Source organism: Rhinatrema bivittatum, chromosome 1 (assembly GCF_901001135.1).
Source record: "Rhinatrema bivittatum chromosome 1, aRhiBiv1.1, whole genome shotgun sequence".
NCBI classification, from domain to species: Eukaryota; Metazoa; Chordata; class Amphibia; order Gymnophiona; family Rhinatrematidae; genus Rhinatrema; species Rhinatrema bivittatum.
The window spans coordinates 299739012-299761097 of NC_042615.1; the positions used below are offsets into that span (position 1 = coordinate 299739012).

The window sequence follows — 22086 nt, forward strand, 5'->3', positions numbered from 1 at the left end:
CAGTCATGCTCAGGCTCCTTGGTGCTGCCCCTTTTAGCCTCGATTTGCTGAGCAAACCTTAGTGTTGTAGCTAGAAATGCAGATCATCGTGAGGATGGTCTAGAATTTTGGTAGACCTTTGAATACATGCAGTAAAGTGGCAAATCTTCTTCCCTGCAAATAAAAACAATTAACAGTGAGTCGGAGGCCATGCATAGGTGGGGCGAAGAGGGTAGAAGCTTTGAAAATGATTTCCAGGAAGCTGAAAAGCACCAGGAGCAAGCATGGACTTGTCAATAGGCATACCAGGGCCTGTGCCCAGGGCTGCAGAAATCATGGGGGTAGCAGGCTTGCTGAAGATTTGCTGCCGCCTTCACCCAGTAAGAATAAAATAAATTATAACAGCCACAAGCAAGGTGGGAACATTACTTTTTTTATAATGCAAAATAATAATGTTTGCCTTATTTGGGGGAGGAGGGAGGTGAGAAGGCAACTCAGCACCAGCAGTGCCTAGGGGTGGCAAAATCTTAATGCGTCACTGACCAGGAAAGGCAGATTGCAGCATAGTTTGGACTCTTACTCCTAAAGAACAATCATCATGAGTCGTGTCGCCAGTTGGGTGCTGCCCTCAAAATTTGGTTGTTTGTTGATTATTATTATTATTATTATTGTAGAGTTTTATATACTGTCGTTCGGTACAACAGTTTACAATTCCAATATTTTGTTAACATGGTTATCAATTTTTCGTAGAACGTACATTGTAATGCTAAATTTTTAAAAGGTAACAAAGGTCTAATTGTAGTACAACAAATAGTAGGAAATAGTAGGAAATACAGTATTACGTTAAATAGTTAAGGTTTGCCAAGTTATCAGTATATAGCAAGGTTTTGCTTATGGGTTTAGACAAGTATCATGGGTGTTTGTGATCTTTCGGAGTGGTGTGGGGTAGGTTAGTGGCAGTGTGCGTTTTGGTAGGCTTTGGTGAACAGCCATGTTTTCAGTCCTTTTTGAATGTTTTTTGGCTAGGTTGTAGTCTTAGTTCAGTCGGTATTATGATTTAGAGAGGAAAGGAGTCACGAGTGTCTAAGCATTGCTGCAGCCTGCCCCCCAGTGTTCTCGCTGATCCTTTTGAAAGTGATTCCTCTTGCAAAGCATTTCTGTTTAAAGCTCACCCACCAAATCTTTTTTCCCCCTACTTTACTTCCCTCTATTTCCTGTTCACTGTAAATTTCATTTTTGCAGCCAATAGTAGGCACTGATAGGTCAAACAGACTCTCAAGTGCAGACTAGGTTTCTGCTGAATTCAGGGACTGGAACTACGACAGACAGATATGCTGTAGTCCGTTCTCCTGTTGCTAATGAAAGGGTCACAGCTCGCTGTGATTTGATTCATAGTGCAATCCAATAAATTTAAGATAAGTTCACTTGTCATTTTCTGCCTTAAATTTTGATAGAATTTTGCATAATATTTATGAACACTAGGGGGTGCCAAACTAAAAGGTTTGTAAACGAAAAGAAAACTGCTTGTACTTTCCAGTGCCCTCCTGAAATTAGATCTACTTTGGGTTTTTTGATGTTAAGTCAGCTATCTTGCTTATCACTTTGCCCCATCTACTCCAGCAGTTACTGTTTTCCCCTTTCTGTACTACTGGGAGATCACCATTCAGGCTGTGACATGCAGTATATTTAATCTTCTCCTGTTTAATACCTCACAACACTGTTCTGTAACTGAACAGAAAAATAATAATCTCAGCAATGTTTGGAGTAACTGAATCTACACAGAACGCCAGAGACTGAGGGGATCAAGGGAAGGACAGGAGTATTAAGCATCAGAGTTTAATGTAGCAGGAAAAGTCAAATCTTCAAAGTCAGAAAGAAAAAAATGGGGATATTTAAATATAGAAAAACTTTTCCAGGTGCTTTTAAAATGAATGTTCTATGAGTAAATTCCAAAACATATGCACTCTAAAATCCAAAGGATTTTGCAAAGATTCATGCTGGAGAAAATGTTTGCTAAGCAATGCAGTGGAGTCAGTGGTCCTGGCGCAGCAAAGCCATTCGTATTTACACAACTCCAATCCCAAAGTGTTCTTCACTTTGTGCTTTGTACATGCCATACCTGATGTCTGTGCCTGTCGTGCTATGTCCGTGCATCTGTAATTTTACAGCTCGAGAATGAAGACAGGAAATGGGAGTGGGCAGATACCTGTGCAAAGCTGCAACCTGGTGGAAGACCCATGTCAGGGACTGGTGGGCTTCGTGGTCCCAGTAGAGTTGAATGGAGTCCCTACCCAAGCTTTGATAGATTCATAGTGCGGCAAGACACTTGTGAGAAAGGAATTAAATAGAAGAATAGGGGTTAGTCATAACAGAGAGAGAGGAAACCCTTGCACATGTACGCAGAGATCAACAATAGTACCCCACTGGTCAGGTGGTACTGACAACATGGAGGTCAGAATACTGCCTCAGCTCCTATATACAGTGGTAATGGGATGGGACTACCCACTATTTGTGGCACTTTGGGACCACTTCAGGTCTAGCTCGAACAGAACAGACCATAAAAGGATACCTCAAACAAAATAAGGTGGTTGGATCATGGAAGAACCAAGAAAGGAGGAGCCCCAACCTTGACCAGGGTTCAAGGACTGTGGGGGAATAGGACTTCCAGGGGAAAGGGACAAAGAGCCTCACTTGGTTAGGATGGGGGTCAGTAGCGGTTAAACTAACCTCTAGAAAAAACAGGTGGGGAAAGAGGCCTTTCTTTCCCCAGGGAGGTAACCCTGGCACAAGCAGTCACTCAACCCCCATAAGATTGAACTAGGGGGAAAGTATGTGACAGGGTATATACCCAAGGACCCCAGATTACCTTAAGAACAGGGCTTAGTTATCTGGCCCCGGTCAACCTTAAGCTAGGCAATTCTAGGTACAGGCCATCTCTTCTGGCCTGGAGATATAATGTAGGCTGCGAAGAGAGTAAAAAGAGGCTCATGAGTACGAAGGGACAGGCAGCCCCTTGAGAACAGCTGATCTGTTTGTTATATAAAATAGGAGAAGGCAGTTCTTTACAAATTGGAGGATAGCTATCAAGGAGGAATGGAGAAAATGCCAATAACAGTAGATAACCCACAGCATTTATATAATTTTAATCAAAATGAAAGCGTATTCCAGCTGTTTAGAGCCATGTTCAGCACGTGTTATGAAATTGTTACTGGAGATAGTTCTGGAACAGGTGTGGGGATTAATGACTTTATAGCAAAGGAGGGTTACAGACTATGCAAAACAATCTGTAATGAGACCTACTTGGAAACAAAAACACTTTAGGTGGTCTAAAAAATTGCTGCCAAAATAGTTTTGGGCCAGCCCAGACAATCCTCATCCCTCCCCTTACTCCAGTCTCTTCACTGGCCTCCAGTGAAGATACAGGTTCAGTTTAGCATACTATCTTTGGTTTTGCGGGTGTTGCATAGTAACAGGTCTGCCTACCTGAGAGCAAAGCTATCCTGATATGTACCCCACAGGCACTGCAATCCAACCAGGAAGCTTTGTTGGTGGTTCCTACCCTTAAAACATGAGGAAAGCTAGATTCAGATCCAGATCTTTTTTTTGGTCATAGCCCTACCCTCTCAAATATGACCATGGCTTTTTCCATGTCTTGGGTGATCTGTGCTAGTTCTGAATGGACTCAAGTGTGTCTCCTGCCCTATCTTGCTGGTCAGTTGTAGGTGGGAGATGGCTTTGCTTGGGTATGGTCTTTTTGATAGAGAAGTGGGGGGTTTTTGTGTTGGTTTTTTTTTTTTTTTTTAGTTTTGCTTGTTTACATTGTTTCTTTTAGGATGATACATTTTGTTTTAACTTCTTAGTGTTTAACATATTTATGTGTTGAAATGTTTATATTTTTATTGTATAGTGCATTTGACAATCTTTTGGGGTTTGGAAAGCAGTTAAGAAATGTTGTAAATAAATAAATATGGACTCTTGGATATTTGTAAGCTATAGACCTATGGCAAATTTACCATTTTTTACATTAATGGAAAAGGCATTTTTTACACAACTGACCACTTTATTTGAAAGAGTCTGAGACATTGGATGTTTACCAGTTCAGACTCCGAGCTTGCCACAGCATGGAATCGATACTGGCATAATTTATGAATAGGGTGCAATATTGCTGTGATAGGATGGTAGTAGTGATAATGGCCATGCTTGACCTGACATGCCTTTGATCTAGTGGGTGATGAAAGCTTTCTGTGTGGATATACTGAACTGGAGATTGGAGGGACATGTCATTTGATTCAGTTCATTTTGGAAGAAAGGGCCCAATCAGTAATGGAAAAAGGGCAGGTGTCCTTAGCTTGACAGCTTCTATGTGGTGTGCCGTGTCTCTCCTTTTTATATGTTTCCTTTGACTTTAAGGTTAGTTGTCAGGAAGCATGGAATTGTGGCATATTTGTACGCAGATAATGTACAGCTTTTAGTGGTGGTTCGAGGAGGTGAATGTTGAACCTCTGTCTGCAGGAAGTAGCAGATTGGTCGAATGGCAACAAATTGAAGCTTAATAACATTAAGACAGAAATACTCAAGATAGGATACTCTGATCCTTTTGATCACTCACTTTTCAATTTTGATAGTGGACATTTCTGTTTTCCAGGAGATGAATACGATTGGATTGATTTGTTTCATTAGATTAGAACCACATATTTGTTTGACATAGAAACAGAAACGTAATGGAAGAAAAAGAACATATGGCCTATCTAGTCTGCTCATCCGCATCAACTATTCAGCTTTACAATCCCTACCACTTCCTTAGAGGTCCTGTGTTTATCCTCTGCTTTCTTGAATTCATATACTGTTCTTGTCTCCATCTCGTCTATTGAGAAGGCAGTTCCATGCATCCACCACCCTCTCTATAAGGACATATTTCCTTGGATTACTCTTGAATGTACCCCTTCACCCACATTCCATGCCCCCTCATTCTAGACCCTCTATTGAAAGAGGCATGGAAACTATAGAATATTTAAATGTCTCTATCATATCTCCCCTATCCTACCTTTCTTCTAGGATACTTATTTTTAGATCTTTACATCTGTCCCAATATGCTTTAGAATAAAGACCACTGATCATTTTAGTAGCCGCCTCCTGGATTGTCAAACCGATTTATATCCGATTGATATACAATCACCCTCAGATCCCACTCATCTCTCATGTTTAAGAGTTTCACCCTCTATGCTAGTCCTCTCCCTTGGGTTTTTGCATCCTAAATCAGTAACTTTAAAATGAGCAAGCAGGCGCTCATGTTAAAAGTATTTTAAAATGTATGCACACAATTGTGCGGATGATTTAAAATGTGCAAGTGCACATACACTACAATTTTAAATCACCCGCACAATTGTGTGTATACCTTTTAAAATACTCCAGGCATATGTAGGTGTGCTCCTAATTTTAAACAGCTACACGAGCAAACGTAAATCACATATCTTCCTTAAGAATTTGTTGGCTTTAACGTGCACGGGTAAGTAGATGTTAAAACATGCATGTGTGAAGGATATAGTCAGTTTGAACAATGAGTGCATCTGTTTGCCTGTCCTATCTCTGTTATCCAGACCCCTCTAGTTCTTCATCCTGCATGCCCCCCTGTTTATCCAGACCCCTCACCCAGTGGTTTTTTACCTAAAACAAGTTTTCTTCAGATTTAAACCTCATCAAAAGCAGAAGTAAGTATGCGTGCAACAACCCACCATGCATTGCAGCTGCCAGATTTAAAGTACAGATTTATGCATGTAAATGTTAGCCCTGCTCCAACATACTCTGCCCTTTTTTCCCATGCGTTTGGTTGTGCATGCGCATATACACATGTAATTAGGCCATTTTAAAATACGAGTCACTCTCGCTCAGCCCAGATACTCGTGTATATATAGCCTTTTTAACACAAGCAACGCTTTTAAAATTTGCACCTTAAATGCATAACTCTACATTCCCTGTACGTACCCGGATCAGTCCAGACCATGGGTTAAGCCCCCGTTCCAGCAGTTGGAGACAGACCAGAGTTCTGAGGCATGCCCATATAAGGACGGAACCCACCCAAGAACACTCAGTATTCGTCTGTCTCCAGCAGTTGGAACAGCTCACCCTTTGGTTCCCTGTTAGCTTGCCCTCTGGCTTTTTCTTCTTTCTTAGGGGCAAGCTCACACAAGTACCTACAGGGCCCGTGGATCCTTCCCCAGGGGAGGGATATCCAGGTCACAGTCTTAGTCCCATTCCTTTCGTGGCCGTCGAGATTTCCGAGATGGCCATCAGCAGTCCACCACCTCTAAGTCAGCTCCCCAATGAGATTCGGCCAGTCCCTTCCTCCGCACGAAACTTAGGTGGGCGTCTTTCTCTGTTTCTCGAGGAGTGGGCCAAAATCACTTCTGACCTCTGGGTCCTCGATGTGATAGAACACGGCTGCGCATTAGAATTTGCCAGACACCTACCAGATCTCTACATTGTTTCCCCTTGCGGCATTTCCAAGCGGCCTGCTGTTTGTCACACCTTGTTGAATCTTCAGGAATTGGAGGCAATCCTTCCGGTTCCGGTACATGAAAGGGGCGCCGGCCAATATTCAATTTACTTCATTGTTCCCAAAAAGGACGATTCGTTCCGTCCCATTCTGGATCTCAAAAGGGTCAATCAGGCCCTCAAGGTTCCCCGTTTCAAAATAGAAACCCTGTGAGCGGTAATTGCAGTGGTTCGTCCTGGGGAATTTCTCGCTTCCCTAGATCTGAAGGAAGCTTATTTTCACATCCCCATTCGACAGGAACATCAGAAGTTCCTTTGTTTTCAGATCCTAGGTCAGCACTTCCAGTTTCGGGCTCTCCCGTTCGGTCTCGCCACTGTTCCCCGCACTTTTACCAAGATCATGGTAGTCGTTGCAGCAGCTCTTCGCCGAGAAGGGATTTTAGTCCATCCTTACCTGGACGGTTGATTGATAAGGGCCAAGTCCGCCTCTCTCTGCACGCTCGCGGTAGACAGAGTCTTAGCCCTTCTCACATCTCTCGATTAGATAATCAATTACTCCAAAAGCACTCTTCAGCCCTCGCAAGAGCTGGAATTTTTGGGTGCATTTTTCAACACTCGGATCGGGAAAGTTTTTCTTTCAGACTCGCGGACAATCAATCTGATAAATCAGTTGAACATTTTTGTTTCTCTCCCTCTTCCCACGGCGTGGGATTACCTTCAGGTTCTAGGGACCATGGCTTCCACGATCGATCTCGCCCCTGGGCGTTTGCTCATATGCGTCCTTTACATAGAGCATTGTTGTCCCATTGGAAGCCGATATCTGAGCAGTATCAGGAGATCCTCCCTCTCTCCGACTCAACCATCGCCAGCATACAATGGTGGTTTTCCCCGGCTCACCTTCTCAAGGGAATGCCTCTTTTGACTCCCTCTTGGGTCATAGTAACGACAGATGCCAGCCTCTCCAGTTGGGGAGCTGTCTGCCAATCTCAAACGACTCAAGGGTTCTGGTCCCTGTCCCAGTCTTGGTGGCACATCAATCGCCTAGAAGCCCGAGTGGTTCGCCTGGCCCTCAAGTTTTTTCTTCCTCTGATTCATCATAGAGCTGACCGGGTGCTATCAGACAATTCCACCACAGTAGCTTACATAAATCGACAAGGGGGAACTCGAAGTCGTCTAATGGCGTTAGAAGCCAGCAAACTTTTTCTCTGGGCTGAAAGGCACTTGGATCGCCTGGCAGCTTCCCACATAGCGGGAAAGGAGAATGTTCAAGCTGACTTCCTCAGTCGTCAATATCTCGATCCCAGAGAGTGGGAGTTATCAGACGTAGCGATAGATCTAATCGTGCACAGGTGGGGTCCTCCTCACCTAGACCTCATGGCGATGCTAGCCAACGCCAAGTCTCCTCGGTTCTTCAGCCCGTGGAGGGAGCATTGTTCAGAAGGGGCGGACGCGTTGGTTCTCCCCTGGCCCTCCGACGTTCTTCTCTACGTGTTCCCACCATGGCCGTTAGTGGGGAAGGTTCTTTGGAGAATAGAACTCCATCGCAGTCCGGTCATTCTCGTGGCTCCTGAGTGGCCCCGACGGCCGTGGTTCGCGGACCTGGTGAATCTCTCGGTGGACGGTCCTCTTCATCTCGGTCATCTGCCCATCTTCTGCGGCAGGGTCCCGTATTTTCCGACCAGGCGGATCGCTTCTGTCTAGCGGCATGGCTTTTGAACAGAGACGTTTAAGACGCAGAGGATATAAAGATGACGTTATTGCCACCCTTCTCAGGGCTCGCAAACAATCAACTTCCCTTACTTATGTGAGGGTCTGGAAGGTTTTTGAAAATGTCTGTGAAGAGTTGGGTGTTTCGGCTCGTTCGCTTTCTGTTGCGGTTTTACTTTCTTTTTTTCAGCGTGGTCTCTCCAAAGGTCTTTCGATCAGCTCTCTGCGTGTTCAAGTTTTGGCTCTTGGTTCTCTCCTGGGCACCATTGAAGGTCGGCTGGTCACCTCTCATCCGGATGTCATTCGTTTTCTCAGAGGCGCTAAGCATTTAAAGCCGCCTGTCCGGTCTATTTGTCCTTCGTGGAATTTGAATTTGGTGCTTCGAGCTCTTTGTACGGCTCCGTTTGAGCCTCTTCGTCATGCCTCTCTCAAGGACTTGACTCTCAAGACTGTTTTCCTGGTTGCTATCTGTTCAGCCAGGAGAGTGTCTGAGCTTCAAGCTCTATCTTGTAGAGACCCTTTCTTACGTTTTTCGGACTCTGGCGTTTCTCTAAAGACCGTACCTTCTTTCTTACCTAAGGTTGTTTCGTCTTTTCATATTAACCAGTCTGTTGAACTCCCCGCTTTTTCACCAGAGGATCTCGTGGCGTCTGGTAATAGTGATCTTCATCGTCTCAACGTCATACGAGTCTTATTGCATTATCTTGAGGTCACTAATGATTTTCGGGTTTCCGATCATCTTTTTATCCTGTGGAGTGGACCCAACAGGGGGAAGCAAGCTTCTAAGGCTATGATCGCTCGCTGGTTGAAGGAGGCGATTTCTTCAGCCTACATTTGCAAGGGCCGACCAGTTCCTGAAGGGCCTAAAAGCTCAGTCTTTACGTTCTCAAGCGACTACTTGGGCAGATTCTCAATCAGTGTCGCCGCAAGAAATATGTAGGGCGGCTACATGGAAATCTCTTCATACTTTTGCTCGTCACTACCGACTCGATGTTCAGGCTCCAGCCTTTGGTTCCTTTGGTTGGCAGGTGCTTTGAGTGGGACTGTCTGGGTCCCACCCTCTATAGGGAAGCTTTGGGACATCCCATGGTCTGGACTGATCCGGGTATGTACAGGGAAAGGAAAATTAGTTCTTACCTGATAATTTTCGTTCCTGTAGTACTACGGATCAGTCCAGACACCCTCCCGTTCTTATTCTTCCGCTCAAATTTGTTCCTGTTCTTGTTTTTTGATTTTTTTCCTTCTTACAGGTTTTTTTCTCTATTTTTGTCTCCTGCATCATTTTTCTGGGATTTACTATTGGGCACCGGAAGCATCTTTGTGATGATCAGGGGTAGTTATACAAGAGCGTTTAGTCACACAGTTCATTCAATTGTTATGTTATTTGGTTGTTTTAAATTAAATTTACTATTTATCCTGGTACTTGCTTGATCTTATACTTTTTTCTGCTTTGACAGCAGTTATACTGCGGGTTCCTGGGTGGGTTCCGTCCTTATATGGGCTAGCCTCAGAACTCTGGTCTGTCTCCAACTGCTGGAACGGGGGCTTAACCCATGGTCTGGACTGATCCGTGGTACTACAGGAATGAAAATTATCAGGTAAGAACTAATTTTCCTTTTTTTAGCATTAAATCTTAACTGCCAGATTCTAGCTTTGCTAGATCTCTTTTCATGTTTCTATACCTTCCTGGGAGTGAGTCTTGTTGCATATTTTGGTATGATCAGCAAAAGGACAAACATTTCTCAATGCCGCTCACAAAAAATGATGAACAAGTCTATGAAAGCGATCCCTTCAGCACACTGCTAGTAGTACCCCCCCTCTCTCTCTCCGGAGTGAACACCATTTATCACTACCCTTTGTTGCATCTCAGTAATTCACTTTGGGATCATGCTGAGGGCGCTCAATTTATTTAGAAGTTTTCTATGTGGAACCATGTCAAAGCCTTATTGAAATCCAAGTATACTACATCTAGTTCTCTCCCCTGATCCAACTATCTGGGCACCCAATCAAAGAAATTGATCAGATTTGTTACAAAGCCTACTTCTGGTAAAACATGCTGCCTCAGATCTTGTAATCCATTGGATTCAAGAAACTGCACTATCCTCTCTTTTAGCAGAGTACTTGGCAGGCTCCAGTTAGTTTATCAGTGGTGGCCTTATTTGAGCTGGGAGGTATTTTAAAAAGTGCTGGCTTCCTTAGTACTTTTAACCTTGGACTATTATAATGCCTGTGTATATTGGGCTGCCTGCCAATCAAATTTATAAGTTGCAGTTTGTTCAGAATCTGGCTGCCAGAATCATTGTATGCAAATAGCACAGAGTAAGAGCATTTCCTTTGCTGAGAATATTGCATTGGTTTTCCAGTGGGTGTAAGGATACGATTCCAGATCTTGGCCTTAACCTTTTGGTTGTTGAGATGAAATGGTCCAAAATATTTACAGCAGGCCTTGACTTGGAATTGCCCTAAACATTATCTCTGTCTGCGCAGTATTGTCTGTTGAAAGTAATCCAGTGTGCAGCGAATAGGAATGGAGCCTTTTCAGTAGCAGCTCCTATACTATGAATCAATCTGAGTAAGGAAAATAGAAGTGAACTAAACTTTCTAATGTTTAGGAAATAAGTAAAAATGTTTTTGTTTCTGCTAGGTTGACACCATGTAAAGGGTAGGATAATTTCATTGTGGGATAACCAGGTTGGGAATGAAGTGGTTAATAGCTGTCAGGGAATGGGAACCTAGATGTCTGAGGATTAGGGGCAAGGGAGCAGTGGTGTATTATTCTTATTATTGGGATTTATTACCTTCCTTTTTGAATAGCAAATTCACACAAGGTATGTATAACAAATAAAACAAAAACAAACAGTTTAAACAGACATGTAGAGTAGCAGCATGCCAACATTCTGATGACCAGGATGATCCATACAGTAGAAATAACATAACAAGATCTAAATCTAATATAGATAGGTAAATCTAAACTTGAATAAATAGACTACAGCTTACTAAATAAAAATTCATAGTAACAAATTTAAGGTACTCATACAGTACCAGGAAGGGGTTTGAAGTTAGCCATTCATTTATGACAACCACTAAAAGAGGTGATCATGAGTTCCACTTATGCGTTAAGCAACCTTGACACTTTCAGATAATTAGGTATTCCTAAAGGCTGGAACCAATCCCCTAAGTATAATATTGTTTCATATGGGAAAACTGGTTTTAATGTAAGTCGATTCAACTTCAGACACTATTTTCTGGACCCAATTGTGACTTAAGTCTGAGGTCTTTCTAGAGTTGGTAATTGAGTTGGTAATTATACTTTTCTTAAACAAACCAGAACTTAGAAGAAAACCAGGTCTCTCTCTAAGCCTGTCCCTGCTCATTTAAAGCCATCTGGTAAAGTCAGTCTTTGCGCAGAAACAGTTTTCTGTATGATAATCAAAGACCCCAATTACAGACGTCTCAAGCCATTTCATTGTATGAGTAGTCAATAGCTCTTGCAAAGCTGTGATTGAGGTTATGATATAAGAGCAGAATTAAAAACCCCAAGAGCCCAGAAGTACACCCATATATTTGAAGGCCCCCCAGTTCTTGAACTGAATATCTAGAGCAACTCAGGCCAAATGAAAATGTCATAGCTGTCCAGTTCCCGTTTTCTCCTAGATATAGGATAGTGAATCACTGAAAAACTGTTTTGAACTGTTTAGATCTCAGCAGGTGTACACACATCTTTTATTTTCAAGAGAATGCTCATGGGATTATTTCTTTCCTTTTGCTAAAATTTTTAATGGTGCATTAAAGATTTTTCTGCCGTTCTTTTTGCTGGCTCTTCACATATGATAAATGCTTTTTGGGCAACTTTACACTTTTTAACAGGTTAATCAAAAGAGGATCAACCATGGCTAAATTCAGAGCCTGGATTTGTTGCAATTCCCAGTAGGTTTGAATCTTCAAGCTAGGGACTGAGCTGCCTGGCAGCCTTATGCTTAGTCACACAGCACGGAAGCAGGAGTAAACAGTCTGAGTCTTTGGTCCCATTACTATGCACACCTCACCATATAGGAGATCTCAGAGAGACATAGAGATAGGAAGGCAGCAAAGCAGGAGTCATTCTTTCTTTTGATATCTACCAGCACAAAAACAATTAAAAGCAATAAAATCCCTTTGCAAAACTATTTGTTGGATTTCTTCACCAGGTGCCTACAAGAAATAAATGAGAAATATTGTAGAATTTTAATTACAAGGTCACTGTTTTCCATTTGTTCTAAAAGCCCTCTCTTTAAAATCCCTCATCTTTATACGGAGAATGGATAGCTCGAGGAAATTGGCACAGATTTACGGAGCACACTAGTGATTGATTTTAAAACTCTCTCAGGACAGCAATGACCAAAATTCACTCTCTTTTGAAAGCTTTGTGTGAAATGAGTAGGTGGTCTCAGTTGCTAGTGGATAAGTTGTCCACACTACAGTTTTGCAGTACCTGGCACTATGGTCAATATTATCAGCAAAGGCCACAGATTGCCTAGAGACCCAGATCTTTAGAGCTGTTCCTCCAGAGCAGGGTTGGGACACAGAGGCAATGCAGGGCATTGTATGTATGGAGGAAGCTTGTACTACTGCTGTCCATGCTGCACCTGTTCTGTGGCTTAATGAAGGACTTTAGTGTTCATTACTGCCCTTGTCTTTAAACCTAGAGCCTTTCTTTTCCCCTTCAGTGCACAGAGCACTCGAGAGCTGTGGGAGACAGGTTATAAAGAACTAGGGGCAGTCAGTCTGTTACTTTGGCGTCTGTGCATGCAGAGCTGTGCCTGTTAAGTTGATGTGCAGCCTATAGTGGAAAAGTCTTTCTCCATGATGCTTTTTTAAAACGAAAAATAAAGCTAATTTATTATCAAATGCAAATGTAGAATTTCTAGGTACCGTATTTTATAACAGAATAATAGGCAGGGCTGCATAGATCCTGGATTCCAGTTTACCATCACATTTGAAAATCATCTTATGGCACCCAAAATTTGCCACCTCCCCGGCTGACAGGAGAAGAATAGAGTGAGCTACCTCCCTTCTGCTGGCTGCTATCTACTGCTGCTGTTCAGAAGTCCTCGTGGTTTGTGCAGTACATGGCCTCATAAATTAGCAGTAGTTGCAGGTCACACACTGAACCATAATTGAGCAGTAGCTCAAGGCATTCAGTGACAGGAGGGAGAGGTTGTTGAAGTCTCCTGCCAGCCTGGGAGGAAAGTGCAGTGAATGCATTAGGTCTGTGGAGGGGCAGTGAAGGGAAGGGTAAGACAGCATGGGGAGAGGGTGAGGAAATTAGGAGCAGGTGGCAGTGAATGCATCAGTGTAGGTTGGGAAGATCAGGAGAGGTGAGTGAGTACACTGGATGGGGTGGTTTGGGGTCAGGGTAGGTGAGTGCTTCGGCAGTATCGGGGAATGAGCAGGTGCATTGAGGTTGGAGGATGGGAAATTTATCCAAGTGTTGATTCAAGTGTCTAAATTCTAAGGTGGTCTCTAGATTTGGACTAGATTTGTCCAGTCCTGGTATTATTTATTTATTTATTTATTTATTAAACATTTTTCTGTACCGAACTTCATGACAAGCTTCATATCAGGCCGGTTTACATCAAACTTGGGGGTTAACTTAAAAAACCATATAACGAGAAGGCCGAGGCACAGATACAAATAACAGGGGGAATGAACTTGAAGGCTAGAGTAGCCAGGAAATAAAGGACAGAATAAACTGGAGAATGAACATGAATGGATATACAATTACTGGGTTGGACATTTAGTCTATTGGGCTAAATGAAAGCACTAAAGTATTAGGTGTTGCTGCTGTCATGTTGTACAGTTTAAGATGACAACTGCTACTACTACTTAGCATTTCTACTAGATGTGTACAAATAGGTTTGACTTGGTAGAATGTTTTGCTTTGCTCCTCTTGTCTCATGGTTCTCACAGGTAAACATGAACACCGTGACAATCTTAAACAGTAAAACAGTGCCAATAGCAATATTTGTTAACTTATGCTATAGCAGGCTCATTGGAAATAGTGTGATCTGCTCTAGGTAGCAATGATTTCTCTTTTTTTTTCTTTATTAAAGATTTATAAATGTAGTATAAGCTAACTGAAATAACAGGCGTTACTTATGGCCTTATAAAGAAGGGATGTTGGAAGGGGGACATTTATAAGGCGTTTAGAGGGGTATTGTCCCTTTAAGAGTCCATAGGCCTTATTTTCTAAGATGCATCTCCCATTTTGTGTTTGAGGAAAAAAACTTTAATAAATGTCAACCCATTTTTTTTTCAACTTGTGTACTGTGCAGAACAAATTGTTGTGCTATTTATCTAGCTCTTAATCCTGTGATCTTACTTAGCTCCAGGACCCATGTAATAGCTTGGAAGGGCAAGGAAGGACACGTCTATTTTTAGAAGGGTTTTGCCAATGGCATTAGCTATTGAAAATAGGATCTTTTGTGTTCTGCTTATAACCACGCCATAAAAATGTACACTTAAAATTATTTTTCATATGATTCTATTAATACACAGAAAAGCGGCTAACTTTAAAGTATTTGTATAAATCCACAGAGGCTGAAGGATGTTGCAGGGGAAGCATTCTACCCATTGCTAGAAGATGAGTGAGTATGTTTTAATCTCACATTGATAACTCGTTTCCCTGTCTTTTCATTTTACAGTGAAAGAATAAAAAGGTGGTCTTAAAAAGTTGTCCATCTATCGTCCTTATTTCCGATAGATAATTAAAAAAAAAATATGAAATTGTGCCTTTGCAATTTAGTTTTCATAATCCTCAGTTTCAAAAGAACATTTCCACTTACCTGACTTTAATGTCATTTACATAACTCTTAATTTATTTCCAATAACTCTGTGGTCCCTTTTCCATTTCATTACTTTGTATACAGATTTCCATTAATCTTACTGGTTAGAAGTTGTCCCAACCTCTCCTCTGGATGCAGTGTTATGGAGCAGGCACCAAAACTGGCAGCCGGATTTGGCCTCTTGGGGGGCGGGGGAGGGAGAGGGCAGGGGAGCTGCATTCATACTTCTGAACTATGGGATTTCTAAAGCCCTTGTGTTTGCTTGAAAACGTGTATAGGTATACATAATACATTGTTTTCTTTTACAGTCAGTCCAGCTTACCCCATTCAGGCAGTGCCAATGAGCTGTCTGCAGCTGCCACTCTGCCTTTGATCATACGGGAGCGGGATACGGAGTACCAGCTCAACAGGGTTATTCTGTTCGACAGGCTGCTGAAGGTGAGGGGGGGTGGGGGGGCCTCTCGCTGTCCCTGTCAGACACACTCTTACTCGTTTTAAAGTCTGTCTTCATGGTTAGCACGTTGCCTTCTCAGAAGTGGCAATCCCATTTACCTAGTATGCGGGCTTATTAGGAGCTGTTCCAAATAACTGGTTGCTTTTCATATAAAATAATACTACTGACATTTAGATTAGTTCAATGCCAATAAGCTAAAAGGCTCATGGGGCTTAAACAGATATGAGTAATTAGGAAAATTTCCCAGAATCCTGTTGGTACTTTCAAGAGATGTTTGCTCTCTGCATAGTTTTTTTTTTTTTTTTAAAGGTAGCCAGGCATGTCAGGTCTCTACTCTCTGCATGGGAGCAGGGGAAGGTGCTTGACTGTATGCAGTGAAGCTGTTAATAAAAGGGGGAACGATAACCAACATTAACATAGGATACTTTTGCCTCCTGCAAAGCCTCTCAATTTCTTTTTTTTTTCCCCCCTCAAAGGAATGCTCTGTTGCAATCCATTACTAGGAAAAGTGATTGTAACTTGTATTTAGCAACCTCGCCACATATTTTTGGGGGTGCAGTATTTGTATTACTTGTATTTTTTATGTATATGTTTTGTAAACCATTTAGAATTGTAGATAATATGGTATAGAAATGTTTTAATAAAGTTATGCTGAGGTAGATTACCTGCAGAGGCTTTGGGAAATCTGTAGCTTCCATCTGCTGAGTATTTCATCCCCCTGGATGACTCTGTGGCAGCCTTTCCAATCTGTGTTTTCTTTCCTTCCTCCTGGAAAATTGTATTTTAAGAGAAAACAAACATTTTCCAAGCCAGCTACATTTGGGCATCCTAAAAATGAAAACCGTTCCCATCAATCTGCACATGGGCTCTTCATTTACTTAAATGTTGGTTTGTTGTTTCTGTGTCATGTTTTTATTGCTTCTGCTTTAAGTCTGTATCTTTTATTAATAAATACACTTTCATGCTGAAGAAAAGGAATTAGGGAATCTGCCTTGGTTTATTGTGTAGTACTGAACATTCAATAAACAGTTAAAACCGAAAAAAAGGGAAAATATGATACCATGGGAAGGAAAGATACAAAAAGTCTGGAATGTTGAGGAATGTAATTGCTGATAGAGGACTAGCAGAGGGTAGAAGTGTTATGTATTTAGTAGTTTTATGGTGGTTAAAAGATACAAAGTTCATCCTTCTCTATCATATTTGAGTCACTGAGGGGTCTAAACTGCATTATTATTATTATTATTATTATTATTATTATTAATAAATAAAATAAGTACATAAAGTGCTGGACTCTGCACATAATATTTTTCTAGCTTGTGTTTCCTTCTAAATTAATCCTATAGTGAAGCTGCAGTGAAGGTCTTTAATGGTCCTCATAGTTGTGCCTCTGAAAGAGAACCCGTGCCAAACATTTTTTTTTGGCAAACACAATAGTGTTGCTGCAAGTAACTTCCTTCCATGTTTTCATGAGCATGTGACATCCAGTCCCTGTTTTGTGGCATCCATCCTAATGCATTTTGCTGAACAAATCAAACCAGAGTGCATTGGGGTGAAAATTAGAAAACCAAGACTAGAACAATATTACCTGCTGACCTAGCATTTGGCTGGCAAACATAAGAGAGGTTGATATTCAAAGGCTTTATCCAGATAACATTTGTAGTTACCTGGACAAAAACTGAGGTGTGAACATTTTCCCCCACTCTGCAGCTAAATTTTATCTAGGTAACTTGTGACCTGCACAAAAATTACCCAGATACAAGGAGGCAGCACTTGGGGCATTCCCGGAGCACAGTTCCACTTTTATTTGGGCAATGCTGATAGTCAGTACTACTTGGACAAAATTAGCCGGAAATGTCTGGTCAGAAAAATGCCTGTCCTAAAGCTACCCAGCTAACTTTAGCCAGACAATTTTAACTGGATATATTCTGCTCACTGAACTGCTGACTATTGAGCTCAAAGTGTTAAGATCACAAGATCTATCATGCCAGGCCTCCTTCACTGGCCAGTCACATGTACTTCAACTGGAAGGCAAAATACACTGGTCACTACAGGCAATTTGTTACGCAAGTATACATGCCGCCTCTTAGTTTTCTCTATATCCTATATCTCCTATTTCTCTTGTCAACACATATTCATCTTTACTTTGCTTAAATGTGTTCATCGATGAGGCCCTAGTTCTTTCTCGATTACATCAACTGTAGATAATATAGTAATAATAAATGTTTAGTTCTTGCCAACAAATTAGTCTTATTGTGCATCTTAGACTATATAATTTGTCCTCCTCAGAGGTAGAATCATATCCTTGTTTGCCTGCCAAAGGAGCTCTCTACTATTATAGTTCATCCATTTGGATGGCCATAGCTAAGCAGCAGTTGATGATGACATGATGTCAATTTATCAGTCCCTAGCACCTCATATAATGGCACCTGTTCACCTGGCAGTGACTTACTGCAACAAGCTGGGCACAGAAAAGTTTGCAAGAACTTTAATATTTAATATTTAAAATTAAAATTTAATATTAAAAGTCACAGACCCTGTAAAGAAAATATTCATCTATTTTTTATGACAGATCTTTTATAATTATGTATAACGACAGTACTGTTTTGGATTTAATTATTATAAAATATTTAAGAGAGAATGATTTGTTTTTAGTATGAGTCTACCCTGTCCGAGAGTTGTAGCTTTTTAGATGTGGTCAATATAAAACCATGAAAAAGACCAGTCTAAGTAACTGAACTTTTTTCAGGAGGTCTCTTTCTTCTGTGTAGATGATGTTTTGACAAAGGAGTTAACATTGACCCCATAGGGATTTTTTACATACTTTTTTTTTATGTTGGGAACTGAAGTAGCTATAGTTGTTTATTTATTGAGATTGAAGTCTGTAGCTAAGTGAACAATTGAGAAATTTGAATTTAAATGTGAGTAATTCTTAGTTAATAATTTACCTGGATCACTTAATTTGTTCTAGTCAGTTAATTGCATGACTGACATTGTAATATATGGCATTGAATGACTGACATGTGAGACTGCTAAAGTAATGCATAAAGTAGTTTGACTGCCATGTTAGCCTACTTGAATGCACAAAAATAAAAGCTAATAAAGCAAAAAAATTATATATATATATATATATATATAGTGATACCTTTTTATCGGACTAACTTAATACATTTCTTGACTAGCCTTTGAGAGTTAGTCATCAAGTCATGCACGTGAGGGACTATTAATGCCATTTAATAAAAGACAGTCCTTCCCCTGAAGATGGCATACTTTCCCTAGACATTTTTGCAGGTTTTAGAGTGCTTACCTCACCAGAGAGTTAGTTTATGTGCAATGTACTTCTAAAACTTTCCCCCAAAGAATATCCATCTCCTCAACAGTTTCTTTGCTGTGGTAATTTTTTTCAGGCGTATCCATACAAAAAAAATCAGATTTGGAAAGAAGCCAGGGTAGATGTTCCTCCACTCATGAGGGGTCTGGCTTGGGCTGCTCTGCTTGGAGTGGAGGTAAGATATAAAAGTATTAGAAGCACTGGCGATCTTTGAAATTTTTTAAAATCTAGATGGTGGAATCTGACCTTTTGTCTGTTTTTTTTTCATCTCCAGTCTGGAAAAACCCATATATTTTCCTTTAAGAGAAGAGAGATACAATTTCTTGCCTTTTTCCAGGGTATCTAGAAGTAAGAAGAAAATGATCTTCTGAGAAAAGATGGGGAGGTGGAGTGGAGTTGTAAAATACTAGCTGACTAAAGACATTGCAGCTAGGATTTAGTACAGAGTGAAAATTTCACAATATATTTGGTAGAATTATTGCTGCAATTTGTGAAGAATTATAGGAAAGTATAATATATATAATCTGTGTGTATTTTATTACATTCCTCAATGGTCACTTCTGATAGGTACCAGGGGCGTAGAATGACTGCTGAAGTCGATGGTGCATCAGAAAATTTGCTGCTGCCATGTGATTAGCTCTTTGAGCTGCTTCCCCAGCCTGACATCATCAATAAAAGGCCAGGCTCAAAATGATTCCTTTGACATGCTAACATATGCGACATTGAGCCGGCCTTTGATGATGATATTAGGCTGTGGGAGGTAGTTCAGAGTGTTGGCAGCTCAGAGCAGGAGCAGAGCTTTACTTTATTGGTAACTGATGCCGGCAGTTAGGAACAGCTCATGGCAATCTGCTGCCTGAGGCGAGGGATAGGATAGGATGAGATGCCCCCCCCCCCCCTTCCGTTGCCGCCCCTGCTAAGGTACCCAAAAAAGATACACTCTCCAAGACACAGCCTGCACAACTCACCATAAAAAGAAAATTCAAATTCTGGATTCACCTCTTTAACAGCCACAAACACCTTTCACTGCCAACAACTTTTTGTAGCAATACTTGGGAACTTTAGATTTTCAGTCACCCTGAGATTGCCGTGGATTAGTGGAGAAGAGATGGAGGGGAGCAGTTAGCAAGTAGCACATTTAAGACTAATCGGAGAAAATTCTTTTTCACTCAATGCACATTAAAGCTCTGGAATTTGTTGTCAGAGGATGTGGTTAGTGCAGTTAGTGTAGCTGGGTTCAAAAAAGGTTTGGATAAGTTCTTGGAGGAGAAGTCCATTAACGGCTATTAATCAATTATACTTAGGGAATAGCCACTGCTATTAATTGCATCAGTAGCATGGGATCTTCTTAGTGTTTGGATAATTGCCAGGTTCTTGTGGCCTGGTTTGGCCTCTGTTGGAAACAGGATGCTGGGCTTGATGGACCCTTGGTCTGACCCAGCATGGCAATTTCTTATGTTCTTAGCAGTGCACAAACGTTCTCCTCTCTCACAAAACCCTTCCACCCTCTCCTCTTCTTATTCTCCTCTTCCACTTTCTCATTCCTCCTTCCCCCTCACTCACCCCTTTCCCTCTGTCAGTCACCCCCTCCCTTCCACTCAACCCTTCCCTCTCTGTCACTCACCCCTCCCTCCCACTCCTTCCCTCTATCTCAGGTACTCACACTCTGGCTCCTTCCCTTCCCTCTCAGTCATTCATCCCCTCCTTCCCACTCACCCCTTCCCTTCTCTCTCAACACTCAACCCTTCCTGCCACTCACTACCACGCAGGGTCTCTTCTCACTGGGGAAGGGTTGGAAACCTCTCCAGCACATCTGCACAGGGCCAGTGCTAGGTTTTTTGCTGCCCTATGCAAACAATTATCATGCTGTCCCCTCCTCATCCTGTTTTGTTTAATGCTTAATTTGTATTCTTTTTCTAATCAGGGCCAGTGCAAGGGTATTAGGCATCCTAAGTAAATCTTATAACTTTGTGCCCAGGCTTCCCCCCGACTCAGCCCTCTCCACACACAATTTAAAATTACATTATAATACAAGATTTTACATGAAAAAGGACACTCAAAGTATAGACTTTTGAAGTGTAAATATCACAACAATATGTATTTTATATGTACATGCACTGTTGTGGTGTCAACCAGAAAACCCTGTATAAAAGCCAAAAAGACACTTGGAACATATGATATTAGGACTATTATAACGCATATTGGGTGTGGGCTTGGTTTTCAGAAAGCCATGAGCAATCTAAAATACAATTACAATATAATAAACCTCCCATTCCAAAACAGCACTAACTGCCAGCATTCCAACAGTAATAACCCTACCTATGAAACGTCAGCACTGCAAATATTACACCAGACCTTAAAACACAAATATACCACTTAACATGAAAATTGGGGCTTACCTGCTAATTTTTGTTCCTGTAGTACCACAGATCAGTCCAGACTCCTGGGTTTTGCATTCCTGCCAGCAGATGGAGACAAAGTTTCACTGATGATGTACTTAACATCCAAGGTCATTCATCAAAATGCGTTAGGGCCCTAATGCCCGTGATAACGCCTATGATAAAAAATATATCGCAAGTTTATGAAAATGAGGGTTGTTTAACATTACGTGCGATAGCGTAAGGCACATTATCGCATGTTTTAACTACACTTGTTTTTCCTGGCATTTGGCTGTGTGATATGCCTGAAACGGAATTTGTAGTAATTTATCTCAAATTCTGTTTCGGGAGAGGGAAAGCGAGAGAGCCTCTGGGGTAGCACAAATATTAGTCTACTATAGATCCCTATACAGAAACTATATGCCAGCAGAACAGTTTACCTTTGTCACATATGCAAAACACAGATGGACCCTCACCCAATACAGAATACAAACACTGTAAAGTAAAAATAGAAATGTGCAGAGAAAAACTGAACTGGAAACCACAAGAAGCCAGATAGTACGCAATGTAACAATGGAAAAACAAAACCACTATCTAACTATATAAAACACCAATACAATCAAGAAATTTAACATACCAATCATTACTTTTTATTTATTTAAAAATCTTTTGTTAATCGCCTAACTGATAAAAATGTTTCTAAGCGATGTACAACATATTTTTTAAAAAATCAACAAAAATCCTGTTTAGTAAAACTATAAAAAGTATATATTTTAAAAACAGCTGATAAGCAGATCATCATCCACAAATTAAACTAAAAAAAAAAAAAGTTTTAGAAAGTTTTCAAAAACCCAATAAAATATTTCAAAACAGCAATATCAAATAACATCCAACAATTAAAACTATAAGAACAAAATTCCCTTC

General features: G+C 41.1%; 1 protein-coding gene across 5 annotated transcripts in view; it reads left to right on the forward strand.

The window, feature by feature from the left end:
- TBCK (TBC1 domain containing kinase) overlaps window positions 1-22086 on the forward strand; it is a 479395-nt gene that overhangs the window by 133568 nt on the left and 323741 nt on the right. For all 5 annotated transcript variants that reach the window (XM_029596823.1, XM_029596818.1, XM_029596827.1 and 2 more), the window contains 3 exons: window positions 14755-14804; window positions 15311-15440; window positions 18861-18959. In XM_029596823.1, the coding sequence (XP_029452683.1) occupies window positions 14755-14804; window positions 15311-15440; window positions 18861-18959 (279 nt within the window). The remainder of the gene's footprint in view (window positions 1-14754; window positions 14805-15310; window positions 15441-18860; window positions 18960-22086) is intronic.